The 18,458-nt window shown below is 47.2% G+C and overlaps 1 protein-coding gene across 1 annotated transcript in view; it reads left to right on the forward strand.

Annotated features, from left to right (window-relative positions):
- ST13 (ST13 Hsp70 interacting protein) overlaps positions 1 to 18,458 on the forward strand; it is a 150,838-nt gene that overhangs the window by 29,708 nt on the left and 102,672 nt on the right. The window contains exon 5 of the mRNA XM_077452552.1: positions 6,410 to 6,476. Coding sequence (XP_077308678.1) covers positions 6,410 to 6,476 — 67 coding nt within the window. The remainder of the gene's footprint in view (positions 1 to 6,409; positions 6,477 to 18,458) is intronic.

Genomic DNA, 18,458 nt, shown 5'->3' on the forward strand with positions numbered 1-18,458 from the left:
TTAACTTTCAGCCTCATCGGGGGTTCCCATGTTTTTGCAGTAGAGCAATGTAATTTTCAGTTTTGTGGCTTTACCCTTCGGGCTTGCTGCAGCTCCCTGAGTGTTCACAAAGGATCTAGCACCGGTACTTGGTCTTTTAAGTGCCCAAGGGATCCTGATGCTCGGGTATCTGGACGACCTGCTCAAAGATCACTCAGTACAGGCTCTAGAACAGAGCATATTATAAACAGTGTGGTATTTGAAAAACTTAGTCTGGATCATAAACACTGAAAAGTCAGCCTTGAGACCAGCTCAAAGTCTAAGGTATTTAGGTCTGATCCCTCTCATTCCACATTTATTGTGCAGGATTTGGAGAGGAGGTGGTTCCAGTCATTCTGGTTGCACCAGCCTGGCCCAGAAGACCCTGGTTCCCGGAGATTGTGAGCCTGACAATAGACTGGCCTTGGACGCTTCCACGTCACCCCAATTTACTGTCTCAAGATCCTATATTCCACCCCAATTTACAGTCTCTAAATTTGATGGCATGGCTATTGAAGCCAGGGTATTAAAGGACTGTGGCATCTCGGGACCAGTGGTATCTACTCTAGTGAATGCTGGAAAAGCTTTCGCTTGGAAGATTTATCATAAGATCAGGACTTATGTTTTGGTGTGAAGCTAGAAAATGGCATCCTCGGACAGATGTGAGTAAAACAATTCTCTTTTCTACAGTCAACTGTGGAAATCAAATTTGGCTTTGAGTACAATCAAAGGTTACGTTTCGGCCCTATAATATTCTTCTAAAGGCCTTTAGCCTCCCATTCACTAATTTGAACCTTTATTCAAGGGGCAATGCGCTTGCTCCCCCCCCCCCCCCCCTCCCTTGTTCGGTAGAATAGAGACGTCTGCATTCTTTGAACATTGTTCGGGCAGTCAAGGTTTATTGGTCTAGATCTTCAGAGAGCCGAGGATCAGACTCAGGTTTTTTTTGGTTAAAAAATAAATAAAAATAGCCTAAGAAGGGGCAGGCAGCTTCCAAAGATTCCATTGCCAATTGGGTCCGTCAATTGGTCATTCAGGCCTACGGTCTGAAACATAATGTTCCTCCCTTTTTTAGGGCGTGAGCTCATTCTACCAGGGCTGTACGAACCTCCTGTGTGTTTCGTCATCGGGTATCTGTGGCTCAGATTTGTAAGGCTGCTACCTGGTCTTCACTGTATACATTCACAAAAGTGGATGTTCGAGCAGCCGAGGATTCATATCTCTGGGAGGTGTTGAGATGATTCAGCTTTCGAGATGTGTATAACTCCTGGGTGCTCTTGCTGTATCACCACCCCCAAGCAGTTATTAGAGAGGCAGGTAGACGGTCACTGCCCTTTGCCTTGGGCCGGGGCAACAGACTTTATCACCCCTGCTGCTTGCCCTGGTGATAGAACCACTAGCGATCCAGATCAGAGACAACCCGGGCATCACTGGCTTCTGCTACGGGGAGAGGCAGGAGAAGGTGATGCTCTATGCAGACGACACAATGATTCTGCCGGGCGATACGATCACTGAGGGAAGCGATGGACTCCATCGTTCGATTTGGGAAGTTCTCCGGTCTAAAAATTAACTGGATCAAATCCGCATTGATGCCGATAGTTGAACAAATGCAATATGGGGACCTAGTGGAAGATATCCCAATAGCTACCTCTTTTAAATATATGGGGATATGGGTGATCCCACGAATTGGGGAATACAGTCTACTTAATATCTCTCCTCTTCTGCTCAGATTCCGATCATGTGTTAAGACTTGGAATGCTTTGTATGTCAGTTGTGGGCAAAGTGGATCTTATTAAAATAATTCTTATGCCCCAACTGCTATGCATGCTCCATAACTCTGGTAGTCCCGCTAAAAACTTTGAGGATAGCAAAACTCTATATTTCATGAGTTTATTTGGAAAAATTGGAGCATCCTAAGGCAGTGGCAGTCCAGTAAGGGTGGTAGGCTGGGAGTATCAGATTAGGGAAGGCCCAAAGCAGAGTGGTTAAGGCAAAAGGATGGCAGACACACCAGGCCCCTGGACGCCTCCACTGGCCCACACAGGCAGTCTCTGCTGGTCGGCACACTAGGCCACTGCAGGGAGGTGGATGGGTGATGAGATAGGAGGGGAGAGCAAGATCCACGCTCTCAAGTTGAGGGCCAGCCACGGTGCACTCCTGCGGGGTAGTGGTTCAGGAAACAGCGGTGTTGGGCAGGCAGGGGGATGGATGAGAGGCTCTTACTTCACAGCCAGGCTGGGATCGGCTCGCTCCAACTGGGTACAGGCCGGCAAGATGGCGGCAGCTACAGGCTTGAGACATGCGCGGCTCCCTGGACGACCACGGCAGAATCTCTGCCCAAGATCAGCTCAGGACTCGGCAGGGGACAGAGAGGAACAGGTAGGCAGGTTGGCTGGTCTTTTTGAGTCAATTATATGCATTGATGGGAAAGAATTGAGTTCAGGATACCCGGAGCTCCTCTGGCACATCTACGGCTGCTCACATCCTGGCACTCCCATCTAGCAGTATAAATTTTGGCCAAAATTTATGAAGAAAAATGAATACAGTAAATTGCTAAATTGTATAAAAGAAACAAATAAATATTTATTTTTATAGCGCAAAAAAAACAAACCCAGTGGGGATTAAATGCCATCAAAAACCTCTATTTGTGCGAAAAAAATTGAGGAAAAAATTTCATATGGGTACCGTGTGGAAAAAGCTGGCCATACACCTATAGATTATCTGCAGATTTTCTATGTTTAGATGGAAAAAGTGCAGAAGATTTCTCCATGTATGCTAAACTGTGTGGATGACGGAATCTCCCACTGTGCCAAACTTCAGTAACTTGCTAGTCGACCCCGCTGGCTCTCAACCTAAGCAATACCTGAACCCAATCAGAAACCATGCCTGCACCTAATCAGAATGTTCAGGTATTGCGAGAGCCAGCGGGGCCGAATAGCAAGATTTGGAAGCTTGGGAGAGTGGGAGATTCTTACATCCACACAGTTCAGATGGGGGAATCTGTTCCACTTTTTTCATCTGACCATAGAAAATCTGTAGCTAATCTATAGGTGTATGGCCAGTCTCAATAATTGTCATTCAAAATGTGAGCACCGAATGCTGAAAATTGGTCTGGTTAGGAAGGGAGTTTGAGTGCCCAGTGGGCAAGTGGCTAAATATACATACCAAAAATTACACCCTGAAATACATTCTGCTAATCCTCCTGAGTATGGTGATATCACCTGTGTGAGACTTTTACTTTGTGGCATGGCCACATACAGAGGCCCAACATCCAAGACACACCATCAGGTGTTCTAGGGACTTAAATTACACATCTAATGTCCTGACAACCTATCATATTTTGAAGGCCCTTCATATTTCGAACGCATAGCATGTACATACCAATTACACCCCAAAATACATTCTGTTTAGCGAAGGGTAAACAAGATTACCTGTGGTTTTAGTATTGCAGTGGTCCACATGAAGAGCACTGGTCCAGGCAGCAGGCAGGGACATGGTAAGCGACAGGAATACTGCACTTGGTGCAGGCAGAGATATTGTCAGCTCAGCCAAAGCATTGGTCCAGGTAACATGCTGCATCTAAAGGAATTGTCCAGGCAGCAATGCTGTCCATAGTACAGGCAGCAGTCAGAGATATGGTCAGCACAGCCAAAGTATTGGTCGAGGCAGCAGGAAGGGACGTCAAGCTTGGGGTCTCAGTCATGAGAGAATGGAGACAGGAGTAGAGGCTTCTCCCACCCAAATCTCTTGAAGCTCCTAGTCTCCAGACTCTGTTCTAGAAATTACAAAACTCAGAGAAACCCAAGCCACTGGTTTTCTCTATGAAAACAATGGAAGTAGATGTGGCGCTATACCTTTGACGTTTGCGGGCTGGTACAATTAATATCGGCAAATATCGAAAAGGAACATAATGTGAAAAATAAATAAATTGAAAAAACCTGAATAAATATGTGTGTGTATATATACTATCTTAATGCGTGTAAAATTAATTAATTAAATAAAATAAATTTCTTCCTAATGCATCTAAAATATGTATACAATAAATGAAGTCATATTCTTAATCCATAAAGTGTACCATAAAATATTTCCTTAAAATAAACGTGATGATGAACAATACAAAGTGTTAATCTGACCCCACTCGGGGTTAAATAATAACTGTGATTGAAAAAAAAAACAAGTGCAGTATGTGTAAAGGAAATTAGTGCAGCTATTAGGCCAATAGGGCGTGGCCAATAGATGCATTCTCTCTGGCTTGGAACGCTACGGCGGACGGCGGCTTTGTTTAGAATTCGAGAGATACATTGTATGAATGTGAGTAGAACTTTTAATATAATAAAGCAAGTTTTATGACAGTTTTACACTATGGATGCCCTTCTCTTTTATCAATATACTGCCTGAGGTATCCCCAACGGACCATTTAAAGGAACCCCCAGAGGAAAACCACACAGCGACACAGGGGCTCACACTGTGGCAGTGAGATTACCCCCAAGGGGGGCAGTGGATCTGGTGAGGGCAATAAAAACGTATTTTTGGACACACATGTTGGGGATTCTCTCTTTACTTTGAAGTGGATATTCTCTTTTCCAAGTGGATACTTTCTTTTTTCCTGGCACCGTTGGACTTATTGGCTAACCCTTAGCTGGACTCCTTTCCTTTACACATTATACTGCACTTGTTTGTTTTCATCAGTTATTATTTAACCCTGAGTGGGGTCAGATTAACACTTTGTATTGTTCATCATCACATTTATTTTAAGGAAATATTTTATGGTACACTTTATGGATTAAGAATATGACTTCATTTATTGTATACGTATTTTAGATGCATTAGGAAGAAATTTATTTTATTTAATTAATTTTACATGCATTAAGATTCACTTATTTATTCTTATTTTTTATTTTTTCAATTTATTTATTCATTATGATGTTCCTTTTCGATATTTGCCGATATTAATTCTACCGTCCCGCAAACTTCAAAGGTATAGCGCCACATCTACTTCCATTGCTTTCATTAACATAATACCCCTTCCCCCTTTCTTTGGGGTGGAGATATTTAGTAGAGGCCGCTCATACCCATCTATACCAGCTCTTTAACAGTCCACAGTGCAATCTCTTCCCCCCCCCCCCCCCCCCCCTTTATTTTATTTTTTGTCACTGGTTTTCTCTACTCTGAACACTATTCTGAAGGCCCTCACTTATGTGAGACCCCTGTGTACTGCAGTAGCAGGGCAAAAGATCAGTTAAAGTGGCAGGCAAAAAACATGGTCGATTTAACAGGCCGAGGTCAGTGCACGTGGAAGGCAAAAACTTGATTTATAAACAATCCATACAGTAGGCAGAGGCATCATCGGTAAACAGGCCAGAGTCCGTTAACGGAAGGTAGAAACGTGATCAATCGGGGTGATCTGCACAAGGTATTTGAAACGGGGAAATGGCAGGCTGTTAAAAATAAGAAATGAATATCTTAGGGATGTGTGATAACGTCTGAAGCATTATCTGATGCATAGGCCAGTTTGGGAGGGACATTGGGGACAATAACTGGTGTTTCTTCTAACCCCACCTCTGCTGTGTTCATAACATTTATTTTGGGGTCATCTTCCTGATTTTGTGTGGCGGGGGGTGTTTTTGAGAAAATGTTCATGAAGTCGACTCACACAATCGGAGCTTCCTGGGACGGGATCCTTGCTGGTAGATCAGGATAGTGACAATTTCTTCAATATATTTGAGGAAAGTGCTGGGTTTTCGGTTGGCTTTTGATAAATCGTGTATGAATTATACATGGCCATATGGGCGAGATGAAATGCAACTTTTTTTAAACCAGAAACTGGACTTTTGTGTTGATAAATAGGTCTGTAGCATCTGTTAGTTTATGAAGATTAAAATTGTGGATGCATTTGGGCTTTACAATGGGACTGTCTCTTCTGTGAATCGCCACAAAGGTGTCGTTCGTGGATGGTGGACAGGACATCTCACTTGTCCCTCTACTTCACAGCCAACACTTCCGCTATCCTTGGACTTGCTACAATAAGTAAATGTATGAAACTTTTAGGCTCCGTTCATATCTGGGCGATCTGAATCCCGGGCGCAATTGCTGTGATTCGAAATAGTGGCTGCCCGTGCGATTCTAGTCACTTCCAATGGCACCCCGATCGTGGTGGGATTTGGCTGCAATTTTCGCCTGACGAATTGCCGTAAAATCACACAAACAGAATCAGAGCATGCCTACCACCCAAAAGTAGCTCTTGTACTTCTTTTGGATGACAGGCGTCCAGCGATTTGACATTATTCGAAACGCGGGCAGAATGGTTGTGATTCGTATCGCTCAAATGTGAACGGCTTATGTGCTCTTTAAATTTTGGCTATTTATTTTGTTTTATTATCTTATAATTCAGGTCACAGAGGAAATGATGGATAAGGCAACTGAAAAAAAAGTAGAGGCTATTGATGCTCTGGGAGATGGTAAGTGTTGAGTTTTTGCAATTAGTTATGTACTGCGATTCTCATAAACTTTAACCAGTAGTGTATTTTTGGACAGTTCTTTTGTTGCTTGACTCCAAGCACTTTTTTTATTTTATTTTTTATTTGAGTTCATACTTGCCTGTCACTTCAATTATATTAGGTTCTCATTGTGTGGCATGCCTGGTACCATACAGCTTCCCTCCCCAAATCCTCTAAATTCAGAAAAGCACTACCCAAAATGTAGAAATAGTAGGCATTCCAGTGAGCTCTGGTGTCTTTGGCATGCATGCTAGAACCACACTGTAGAATCCAAAAGATTTTAGGACAGACTGTGGTACAAGTATGATCTAGATAGAAGAGGTAGAAAACGGTTCTGACTAGGGCTGCAACTAACGATCATTTTCATACTCTCTTAGTTAGCCGATTTATTGTTTCAATCACTCGGTTAATAACCTTATTGTGGTGTATAATTAAGCTTAAAAAAAGGCAAGTTATCCTTAAATATCTATATGCTATGGTAAATATGAATAATTATATGGTTGGGGAGAAAAATCTCTAATGCATTCTGAGAATAAACAGAAGAGATATACTGTATATACTAGGCATGCACCGAAATTTGGGCCCCCGAAACATATCGGCCAAAAATTGCCTTTTTGGCAATTTGCTGAAAGACCATTCATGCCGTTTAATGGTGCCGAAAATGGGGCGGGGCTCCGTCCCTGGTGCCACCACCACGGGGGGGTCATTCTGCAGCGCCTGTCCTTACTCTCTCCTCGTCCCCTCCTCGCCCATGCTGCAGGCAGCCGTGGGGTCTCCATGTAATGCAGGGGTTGACAAATTTGCTTGGAATTTAGGAGCCAGTTAAAAAAGTTAGGAGCCATTTTTTTTTTTTTTTTTTTTTTTTTTTTTTTTTTTTTTTGAGTGGTATGGATTGTCAGCTCCCGGGGTAAGGCCACTCATGTTCACCCCCTATCCCTAACTCACAATGGAGCACCCAGTCAATGACTCCAATGAAACGCTGTTACATCAGGGTTATGGGCTGACCAGAAAGAGTAAGGCTGGCACTGGCTGGCAAGTGGCACTTGTTGCCACTTGCAGGCACGTGGAACTGCCAGATGGCACTGGCAGGTGACACTGGTTGGCACTAATTGGCAGGTGGCACTGGTTTGAAAGTGGCAGGTGGCCCTGATTGGCGGTGGCACTGGTTGGTGTTGGCAGGTGGCACTAGTTGGCACTGATTGGCAGTGGCACTGGTGGTGGCACTGATTGGCAGTGGCACTGGTTGGCGGTGGCAGGTGGCACTGATTAGCGGTGGCACTGGTTGCCACTGGCAGGCACATGGAACTGCCAGATGGCATTGGCAGGTGGCACTGGTTTGGAACTGGCAGGTGGCACTGGTTTGGAACTGGCAGGTGGCACTGGTTTGGAACTGGCAGGTGGCCCTGGTTGGCGGTGGCACTAGTCACTGGCAGATGGCACTGATTGGCGGTGGCACTGGTTGGTGGTGGCACTGGTTGGCAGTGGCAGGTGGCACTGATTCACTGGTAGGTGGCACTGATTGGCGGTGGCACTGGTTGGTGGTTGCAGGTGGTATTGGCGGTGGCACTGGTTGGCACTAGCAGGTGGCACTGATTGGTGGCACTGAGTGGCGGTGGCAGGTGGCACTGATTGGCAGATAGCACTGGTTGGCGGTGGCACTGATTGGCGGTGGCACTGGTTGGTAGTGCCAGGTGGCACTGATTGGCGGTGCCACTGGTTGGCTGCAGGTGGTATTGATTGGTGGCACTGGTTGGCACTAGCAGGTGGCACTGATTGGTGACACTGGCGTTGGCACTGATTGGCAGATGGCACTGGTTGGCACTGGCAGGTTTCACACGGAGCACTCTGTTACTGAAATGTAACAGAGGAGCTGTTAGAATTGAGCTTAATGTCGGAATGGGCGGGACCCGGCTGGGGTGGGCAGGGCCCGGCTGCGTGGGCGGGACTCAGCAGCTATCAAACACCAGCCAACAATTGGGCTGCTTAAGAAAAGGGGTGGGGCCACATACACGTAGCGGCCCGCCCAGATCCCATTGGCTGGTGTTTTGATAGCTGCTGGATCCCGCCCACCCCGACATCAAGCTGAAATCTGACAGATACTCCTCTCTCTGTTGCTTGTCAGTTTCACACACTTAGCGCGGCGCCGCTGAGTGTGGAGGAGGGAGGAGGATGGCAGTTAGTACGCTGCATGTCTGGGGCATCAATAGTGAGTGGGCTGGTGGCAGCTAGGGCGCCATGTTGCGATTTCTGGTCGCATTGGCGACCTGGCGCCTGGGGTTTGTCGAGCCCTGATGTAATGTCCCCCTCTCCTCGAGCGGTGGCTGCATATGGATCCTCAGCCGATGTGTAAATTGACTGTGAAGGAGCTTGGTCGCTGTTTACTGTGAAAGTGAAAGCAAGGGAGAGATGTCTAGCACAGTGTGTGCTGTGCTCTCTGCCTCCCCCTACAGTGCAGTACCCAGCATGGCGATTGAAGGTACAGAGCTGCAGCTGACAATTTAAAAAATAAATAAAAAAAAGTGTGTGTGTGTGTGCGCGCGCACACACTCACTTCTATTTATATAAATATAGTGTGTATTAGAGGTCGACCGATATGGGTTTTTCTCTGGCCGATGGCGATATTCAGAAATCATGGCGGCCGATGGCCGATATGATGCCGATTTTTATTTTTTTATTTATTTTTTTTATCCCCCTTCATCTCATAAAACCTAACAGACACCTTTCCCTCCTGGGGGTTTTTTCAGGTGCTTTTGGGCTAAAAATAGCGCCTGTAAAGTGCCTGCAAAACGGCTCCCCTGCAGTCTGTGTGAAAGACCGAGGCGATGTGCTGGTAGGAGGTTTAAAAAAAAAAAAAAAAAGTCCTGTAAGCAGCACGTTTGGAGTGGTGCATAGCGCTCCTCCACCACTCCTGCCCATTGATATTAATGGGCACCACTGCCGAAGCGCATGCAATGCGATTTGGCAGCGGTGCTTCACGGGCGCATTTAACCTCTTCTTCGGGCCACTAGCTGGGTTATATGTGTCCCACTAGCAGCCGAATAGCACCGATAAAATGATGGTAAAGCGCTGCTAAAACTAGCAGCATTTTACCATCAACGCCTGCCCGCTTTTAAAGCAGCCTATAAAATAAACAGGTAGTCAAAACTATTGGACGAAAAAAAAATGGGCTAACTTTTACTGTTTTAGGTATTTATTTATTTTTTTTGAAAGACCTCTGCGCAAAAGCTGTGTGACATAAAATATTGCAACAACCGCTATTTTATTCCCTAGGATCTCTGCTAAAAAAAATATATAATTTTTGGGGGGTCTAAGGGATTTTCTGGGAGAAAATACAGGACTTTTACTTGTAAGCAACAAGAGTCAGAAAAGATTTAGTCTTTAAACTGAGAACTTTACACACTGAGTTGAGTTCATTCATTCAAGTGTAAACATTGTATCTTTTTGCTCTTTTCTTGGCAGACTGCCCAGAGAGGAAACAAGTCTCTTCTATGAAGACTCAGGCAACTTACACTGACTTCTATTACAGAAGTCATTTCCAAGTCACGCTGTTCTAAATCAGCCTTTTTATCAGCTCAATCGGCCGATGCCGATTAATTAAAAAACGGCACATATCGGCCGACCTCTAGTGTGTATGTTTATATGCACTGGTGAGGCACAGGCTGCATGACGGGCACTGGTAGGCTGCTGGGCACAGTGAGGCGGCATATGATATGACCATTTGCTGTACCATAGTAAAAACAACACAGGGTGCTGGCGCTTAAAAAATCAGATGTCTGACAATACAATTAAAATAAGTCTAATGTTTAAGAGTTCATTCTCAAAGTTTAAAAAGTACTTTAACACTAACACTATAACTGGTCCAATTAGTTTCACTTGCTGGCTGTAATGGATTTTATATCCACCCTGGCTTGCACCCATTTTGAGGTGCCGGACTGATTGTGGCCATCAACTCTTACCTACAGTGTATGACAGGAGCTTACTAGGGGTAACCCTTTAACAATTAACGGTTGGATATATTATACCTCATTATCCTTTAATTTATTATTATTTGACTGAACTATTGAATACTTCTACTTGATATTTATTGCATATATTTGAGAAGAAAAAAGGAAAAAAATGTAAAGGGACAGTGTAAAAATAGTACAAACTTTTATTTTATTTTTTTTCAAAGCGCCCCATCTCCCTATTCTCATCTTCAAATGTGAACACCTCCGTAGAGTGCACTCGCATATGTAAATGGTGTTTGCACCATTGCCTTTTGTAGCTCTAAACTGCTAACCTTTAAAATAGTTAAACTATCACCTATGGAGATTTTTCAATATCGTACAGTGGAACCACGGATTGCGAGTAACGCGGTTAAAGAGAGCTTTGCAATATGAGCAATTATGTTTTTTAAATCCTGACTCTGTCTGTGAGTGTTGTCTCGCGAAATGAGCAGGGTTCAAGCCTCTGCGGTGTGCAGTACTGCATTTGGCCAGAGGGTCGGGGTTTACCGGTGACACTCTGAGCCGTTGGGATCCATTCGGAAATTCTCCATTCTTGAGCCTTTCCGAGGGTTTCCGAGTGCAGCCAAGCGATCTCCGAATATATTCCCGAGTCTTTCCGGCACCCCCCCCCCCCCCCCCACCCCACCTCTGGCCACATGCAGTATTGCATGCAATAGACGTCAATGCGGAACGAATTATCTTACTTTCCATTGACTTCTATGGGGAAACTTGCTTTGATATGCGAGTGCTTTGGATTACAAGCATTCTCCTGGAACGGATTATGCTCTTAATCCAAGCATGCACAATTTTAAAGCCTGACATGTCGGATACTGTTTACTTAATGTAACATCTTTTATATTTTACCAAAAACTTTGGTTATATATTGTTTTTGTGCAATAAAATTCATTAAAGTGTATTTTTTCCCCAAAAATTGCATTTGGAAAAACTAGTATGACAAATTGCAATGACCGCAAGAATGGGGGGCTGATGGTTCTCAGAAGTTGGAGGATAAACGCCATGAGGCGTTCATAAAGGTGACTGCTCTATCACTGACACCAAGGTACAAGACATGGGGGCAGCTGAACCAGTGTGCTCCATCCTGCATCCTTCGCAGCTTGATACAGCTACATGAACACATTACTTTCCAAATGCTGGTGGAGGGTAAGGATGGCCTTCTAGGCAAAATAATGGAGGCTGGGTACCTGACACCATGATGTAGCATAGGCTATAAACTCTCATGGAAGAGGGCCAGTTTTATTTATTTTTTTCTTCTGCTCCAGCAGCTGTGGACGAGACCCCTGACTGGTGATGCATGCTGATTCCAAAGACTGCTTGACTGCTTATACAGTGATAATCACAGTACAAGCAATCTGTCTGTATAGAACAAATCCTGATAACCCCCAGAGCAGTACAATGTCTACTCTAGTAGCAGTATAAGAAAAAATATTTACACACTGTCACCAGAGCAAGTGCAGCGTCACTATGGTGATGATCATGTACAATGGCTGGCTGCTCTGAAATCACCACATGTCAGTGCCACTAGCCATGTCTCTGATCACTATCACAGCAGTACAGTGTCACCAGACCAGTGCTGCCAGTCAGTTATCCCAAATCATTGCTGCCCATTCATTGTCCCTGATCACCGCCACTCCAGGCCTGGTCCCAGCCATCCCTTGTGGACAGCTGCACTCCTGGAGCCACGGGAATTATTTTATTCTTTGCAGTGGCGGCTGCAATTTGTGGGGGCAAAAACAAACTGAAAAAATGCTGAAAAAAACCCCATCGATTGCAGCCTCGCTGTGCCCTGTCAAATGTAGCCATGGTGACCCCCCCTCCCGCTGTCTGCCCGGCACATGCACCATCTTAGTGGTAAGATGTGAGACGACTCCTGTGTCCTCCATGCTTCCCCCCCCCCCCCTCCTCTGTTCTTACATTTTGCTAGGCATCCAATCGGAGCGCCTCTGCCTTCAGCAAATTAGGTAATGGAATTTAGACCCATGCTACCTGATTGACGGAGATGCGATTCAGTGTTGGAAAAGCAAATATTCATTTGCTTTTCGAATACATTTGGGTGGACTGCGAGCGCAATGCTTTGCACTCACAGTCCACCTTTTTTTTAAGCCTATGGCTCTAATCTGGTGCTTAAAAAAACACCCCTGTCGCTGGAATTCAGGCACCCGGCGTCCGAAAAGGCTGAATAGGGGGTGGCAGCTGCGGCCATGGATAGATTCATGCTATGCATGAATCTATCCATTAGTCATAGAGGGGGTGGCTGGAAAGAGGGGGACGGTGCCCATGCGCCCTTAATTGAAGGATCACCCCTGATTCTTTTTGTTCAGCCTCCTGTACTTTCTGGCTAGCGGCCATGGCATTTTCCGAGGCAGCCATGTACCAGGAGCTAGGCTTACTTGGGCTTTAAGAACTTGGACTCCTATAGGTGGGGCTTCACTAAGCTATGTTCCCTAATAATATAGATTTGCTATAGTAATCACAACAAAGTTTATCAGAATTGCTTCCAACAGGCAAGAGAGGAAAGACCAGCACCCAATATCACTGACTCTTACCACCAGCACATTAGATATGCGCTATGAATTGTATGCAAAATTGGTCAAATCCTGGATTGCTTCTCAAATGGTACACTGGATTGCAGCAAGGAGTCCTTGTTCCACTGACCCACCAAATGTATATAATCATATATAATATAGACGCAAAAGGAAAGCATCCGCCGCTTCCTACCAACAAAATGGCGGCCACTCCTCTGTCCACAGCACTGTCACTCATCCCCTATTCACCCAACGTTTTGTCACAAACATGCCCCTGAATATGCCAACCATTTTGTTGGTAGAAAGTGCTGGATGCTTTCCTTTTGCTTCTATTTTATATATGGTAAATCCTGCGGTGGGGGCCCCTAAGTCTGCAGCAGCTAGGAGGGTGGGATTGTGCACCTGTCCTAAGTCCCCAAGGGTGGCAGATGGGGTGGGTCAGCATGGCTTCAGAAACTGATGTTTCTTCCCCAGAACTCCCTGCAATTGCAACCGGCTCGTCTGCAAACAGTGCAGTGCCTTTGGATGCTTTGTCGGTGGTCCTTGAAACGTTCGTTGCCAGAGTGGAGGCGGTGTGTGGGCGCAAAGGTGGTAAAAAGCGACCTCTGTGCGCCCCCCCTCCTCTGGGGAGAGCTCTGACGCAGACTTGGGCCCAGCTGAAACTGGCGGCCCCTGCTCTGTTTCAGATGACGCTGAGCAGGACCGATCGGACAGTGAGGAGGATTCCCCGTCTGGGTCCACGCAGGACAAATCGCTAGTTGGTGCACTTATCACAGCTGTGCGCAATACCCTGAAAATTCAGGATACAGCAGGGTCTAAGTACGTTTGACACGGCCCTGGATATGCTTCCTTTGCTCTCCAGAGCTTCAGTGTCAGCGGTGGAGCGGCAGCGCCTGATTTGGCTAAAATGCTGGTCTGCGGACCAGGCATCTAAAAAAAAAAAAAAAAAAAAAAAAAAAAGCCTTGACGGATCTACCCTTCCTTGGTGACCGGATTTTTGGAGCCTCGTTGGATGACATTATTTTTTTTTTTAACAAACGTTTTTATTGATCAAAGCAAAGCAACAGTACAACTTATGCACAGTTCTCAATACATTCATATTGAACAGAGTTCGAACCTCAATCTTAGTGTATGACAAGGAAGGTGTTACAATTAGACAGTAAGAGAGTGGGCACTCAACCATGGATCCCAGATACCGCTAAATTTCTTGGGGCATTTCCGTCCCATATAGGTAAGTTTATATAGTGGCAGCACTGAGTCCACCATCGAGTGCTACTGGGAAACTGTAGGGGGAGACGACTGCTTCCACATCTGCAGGAGTACTTTCCTAGCATAAAAACAGAGATAAAACAGTAGGAGACTTCTATGAGTATTCTGAACGACATTATCCGTTATGCCAAGGAGAAGCACCTTAGGATCCGTGGGCACTGAGAGACCAGTAACAGCATTGATATCAGCAAGTATGTGTTGCCAATACCCCTGAATAATTGGGCACTCCCAGGTGACGTGGTAGAATGTACCAGTCGCCTGCTGACACTTAGGGCAAAGTTCCGACTGGGTGGGATAAATCCTAGCCAACCGTTGGGGAGTGTAGTAGGCTCTATGTAAAAATTTTAGCTGAATGAACCTATCTCTTGTGGAGATTACCCTTGGGAGGTAATTTTGAATAGCGGAGTCCCACTCCTCCTCAGAGAGGGACGGGATGTCCCCTCTCCAGACTAAAAGTAGGGGTGAATCCTCACCCGGGCGCTCACAGGTGAGGCGTAGATATATAGAAGAGAGAATCCTGTCCACCCCACGGGAGGCGAGAAACCTCTCCACCCCGTGAGGCTCAACCAGGACCCTCCCTGGGAATTGGGCCTGCGAGGTATGTTTCAGCTGGAGGTATCGGAACAACATCCAGGAGGGAAGATCATAGACCTCTCTAAGGTCTGGAAAGGGAATGAGAGTCCCATTAGGCATGATATGTGCAAGGTTGATTATTCCAAACCTGGACCATAGGCCAGGGTCTGGGATAGAGCCAAAATGCCGAAGTTTGGGGTTGCCCCATAGCGGTGTATGAGGGGAAACTGAGTCAGCAGCCTTTACAGTGGCAGCGACTCTGTCCCAAACTTGGATAGTAGTTCGCATCGGGATCGTTACATGGGGACTAGACTTAGATCCTCGGTAAACCAACCCCGCCAAAGCTGCGTATGAGCCCAGGATCGCCGCCTCTAACGTAACCGCCGGGTTAGATTTAGGCAGAGAGAACCACCAGCGAACTGTGACTAACACCGCCGCCCAATAGTACCGCCGGAAACAGGGTAGCGACAGTCCCCCCAAGGACAATGGCATCTGCAACTTGGCCCTAGAGATCCTCGGAACCCTACCACCCCATACAAAGGAGGAAACCACCCCGTCCAACTTACGGAAGAAAGTGTTAGGTATCGGGACGAGGGTATTACGGAACACATATAAAAATTTAGGGAGAAACGTCATTTTAAGTAAATTGACCCTTCCTACCGGTGTCAAGGGCAACATCTGCCAGATTTGACATTTCGCTAATAAGGCATTCAGGACTGGGTATAAGTTATCCGCCAGGAAATGGGAGAGGTCTCTGGAGATCTCAATCCCCAGGTATCGGAAACGGGAGACCAGCTGTAGAGGGGACGAGGAGGGTGGGGGGGTGTAGAATCGGAGAGCAAAAACAGACTGGATTTACCCCAGTTAATCCGGACCCCCGAGAATCTACCATACTCGTCAATTATGGATAAGGCCGACGTAAGCGAGTCCGAGGTATCCCCGAGGTACAATAAAGCGTCGTCCGCATAGAGCGAGACCCGCTCCAACAGGGGGCCTACCCTCAACCCCTCCACTCCCTCCGCAGAACGCAGGAGAATCGCCATGGGCTCAATGGCCAGGGCGAAGAGTCCCGGAGACAGAGGGCAGCCCTGCTTAGTGCCCCTACCAAGACGAATAGGGGAAGAAAGGACACTACCGGTGCGTATGCGGGCCCTAGGGGAGGCATACAGTTGTTGTATCCAGGCCACAAATTTAGGACCAAACCCAAAGCGGTCGAGGACCTGCCAGAGAAAGCCCCACTCCACGGAGTCGAAGGCCTTCTCCGCATCCAGAGAGGCCACCGCTCCCGCACCCTCCCCCCTCCCCACCCACGCTATATTCGTGAAAAGGCGGCGCAGATTAATATCAGTGCCTTTCCCGGGCATGAAACCAGTTTGATCCCCATTGATTAGAGCCAGTATTACCGTGTTCAGCCTACCAGCCAGTATCTTCGCCAGTATCTTAGCATCGACGTTTAACAAAGATATCGGCCTGTAGGATGAACACAGCTCCGGATCCTTCCCTGGCTTTGGTATTAACACAATGACGGCCTCCGAGAAGGAGTCGGGAAGTACATCCATCTCCAAGGCCTTGGTGAGGTTAGCATGATAATAAGGGACCACCACTTCCATATTAGCTCTGTAAAACTCAGAGGGGAGTCCATCAGGACCTGGAGTCTTCCCCGCCTGAAGGGACTTAATTGCCCGCTGAACCTCGAGTACATAAATAGGACTCTCCAGGGCCAACGCAGCCTCTCGGGTCAGGGCAGGGAAAGCCACCCGGTCCAGAAAGGAGGTCAATTGCCCCTGGGAGTACACCACCTTGGATTCATACAGGTGGGTATAGTACTGCTCAAACCTAGCATTAATTTGAGTAGGGTCAGAAAGGAGAGAACCATCAACCTCTCTAATGTTGGCTATGCAGGGGCTACCCGTCCGCTCCGCGGCCAGCCAAGCCAGCAACCTCCCCGGCCGTTCGCCTTGCTCGAAAATCCTTTGCGTCTGGGAGAGGAGGAAGCGACGGCAGGAAGCGGTGCGGAGTAACGCCAGCTCCCTATATGCGGTGAGCATATCCCCGTGAGAGCTCGGGCTAGGGGAGCGGGCGTAGCGGTCTTCTAGGGCTATTGCTTTACGCTCTGCTTCCGATAGCGCTAGTCGCGAGGCCTTTCGGATCTGAGCAATGTTGAACTGGTACCTGCCCCTGGCATATGCTTTGAATGCATCCCAGACCGAGGCCGGCGATGCCGAGCCATCGTTATGGGTCCAATAGTCTCCCAGCTCCGACAACATCAGCGGGGCCACCTGTTCATCTGTAATCCAGTATCTGGAGAGTCTCCAGAGCCCCATCCCCGCCACCGAGTCTGTCCGGAGAGTCAGCATTACCGGGGCATGATTGGAGATACCCCGCGGCAGGATGGAGACCCTCTGCAGCAGAGGGGTACTCGCATAAATCAAGTCTATGCGTGACAAAGTGGCATGCGTAGCTGAATGACACGTATATTGTTTGGCTACAGGGTGTTTCCACCTCCACAAATCGTGCAACCCGAATGTTGCAGCCCATCTGTCCAGACCCACATCCGTCACCCTCCCGGCCGCGAGCCTGTCGACACTCGGATCCGGGGGTATGTTGAAATCCCCAGCGAGAACCACGTTAGTGACTGGGGAGCCAGCCACTATAGCAAGGATCTTCCGGAGTATCGAGAGGTCGTTGGATGACATTATTAAGAATGTCACAGGTGGGAAGAGTACCTTGCTTCCACAGGCCAGGAAGACTAAGGAGCCATGCCGTAGGCAATGGCCCTCCTTTTCCACGCGAGGCTTTTTCGTCCGTCCAGGACTTCGGCTAAACACTCCCAGTCCGACAGGACGATCTCTGAGGGACAAAAGCGTCCTTGGACCCAAACGCCTGCGAACAAAAGTGCTACTGCATGAAGGTTTGCCCCTGCCCATCACTCTGGTGGGGGGTCGCCTTCGGGAGTTTGCAGCCCGGTGGACCTCTCGGCTGTCCGACCAATGGGTTTGGAAACTGATTTCATCTGGCTACAAAATAGAGTTCCTCTCTTGTCCACCAAACACATTTGTCCCCTCCAGCATACCCTTACTTCCGGCTCGTCAGGAGGCCCTGTTGGGGGCAGTAAGGACCCTGCTAAACCACGGGGTGATGGTACCTGTTCCGGAATCGGAAAGGTTTCAGGGGTTCTACTCTCCAATCTGTTTGTAGTCCCCAAAAAGGAAGGGGTATGTACAATCTTGGACCTGAAAGCCCTCAATTGCTTTGTAAAATTACTGAGGTTCAGAATGGAATCAGTTTGCTCAGTTATCGCTGCACTCCATCAAGGGGACTCCCTGGTGTCTTTGGACATCTAGGATGCGTACCTGTACATGCCCATATGTCCCAGGCATCAGAGGTTTCTGCGATTTGCAGTAGGGGAAGCCCACTACCAGTTTGTGGCTCTCCCTTTTGGCTTGGCATCATTAACACCCCCCCCCCCCCCCCCCCGAGTCTTTACCAAGGTATTGGCTCCAATTTTGGCGTTGTTGCGACAATGCGGTATCACAATCGTGGGTTACCTAGATGATCTCCTCCTGAGAGCA

Source organism: Lithobates pipiens, unplaced genomic scaffold (assembly GCF_037356315.1).
Source record: "Lithobates pipiens isolate NorthernLeopardFrog02 unplaced genomic scaffold, aLitPip1_a1.2 Scaffold_23, whole genome shotgun sequence".
Classification (NCBI taxonomy): Eukaryota; Metazoa; Chordata; class Amphibia; order Anura; family Ranidae; genus Lithobates; species Lithobates pipiens.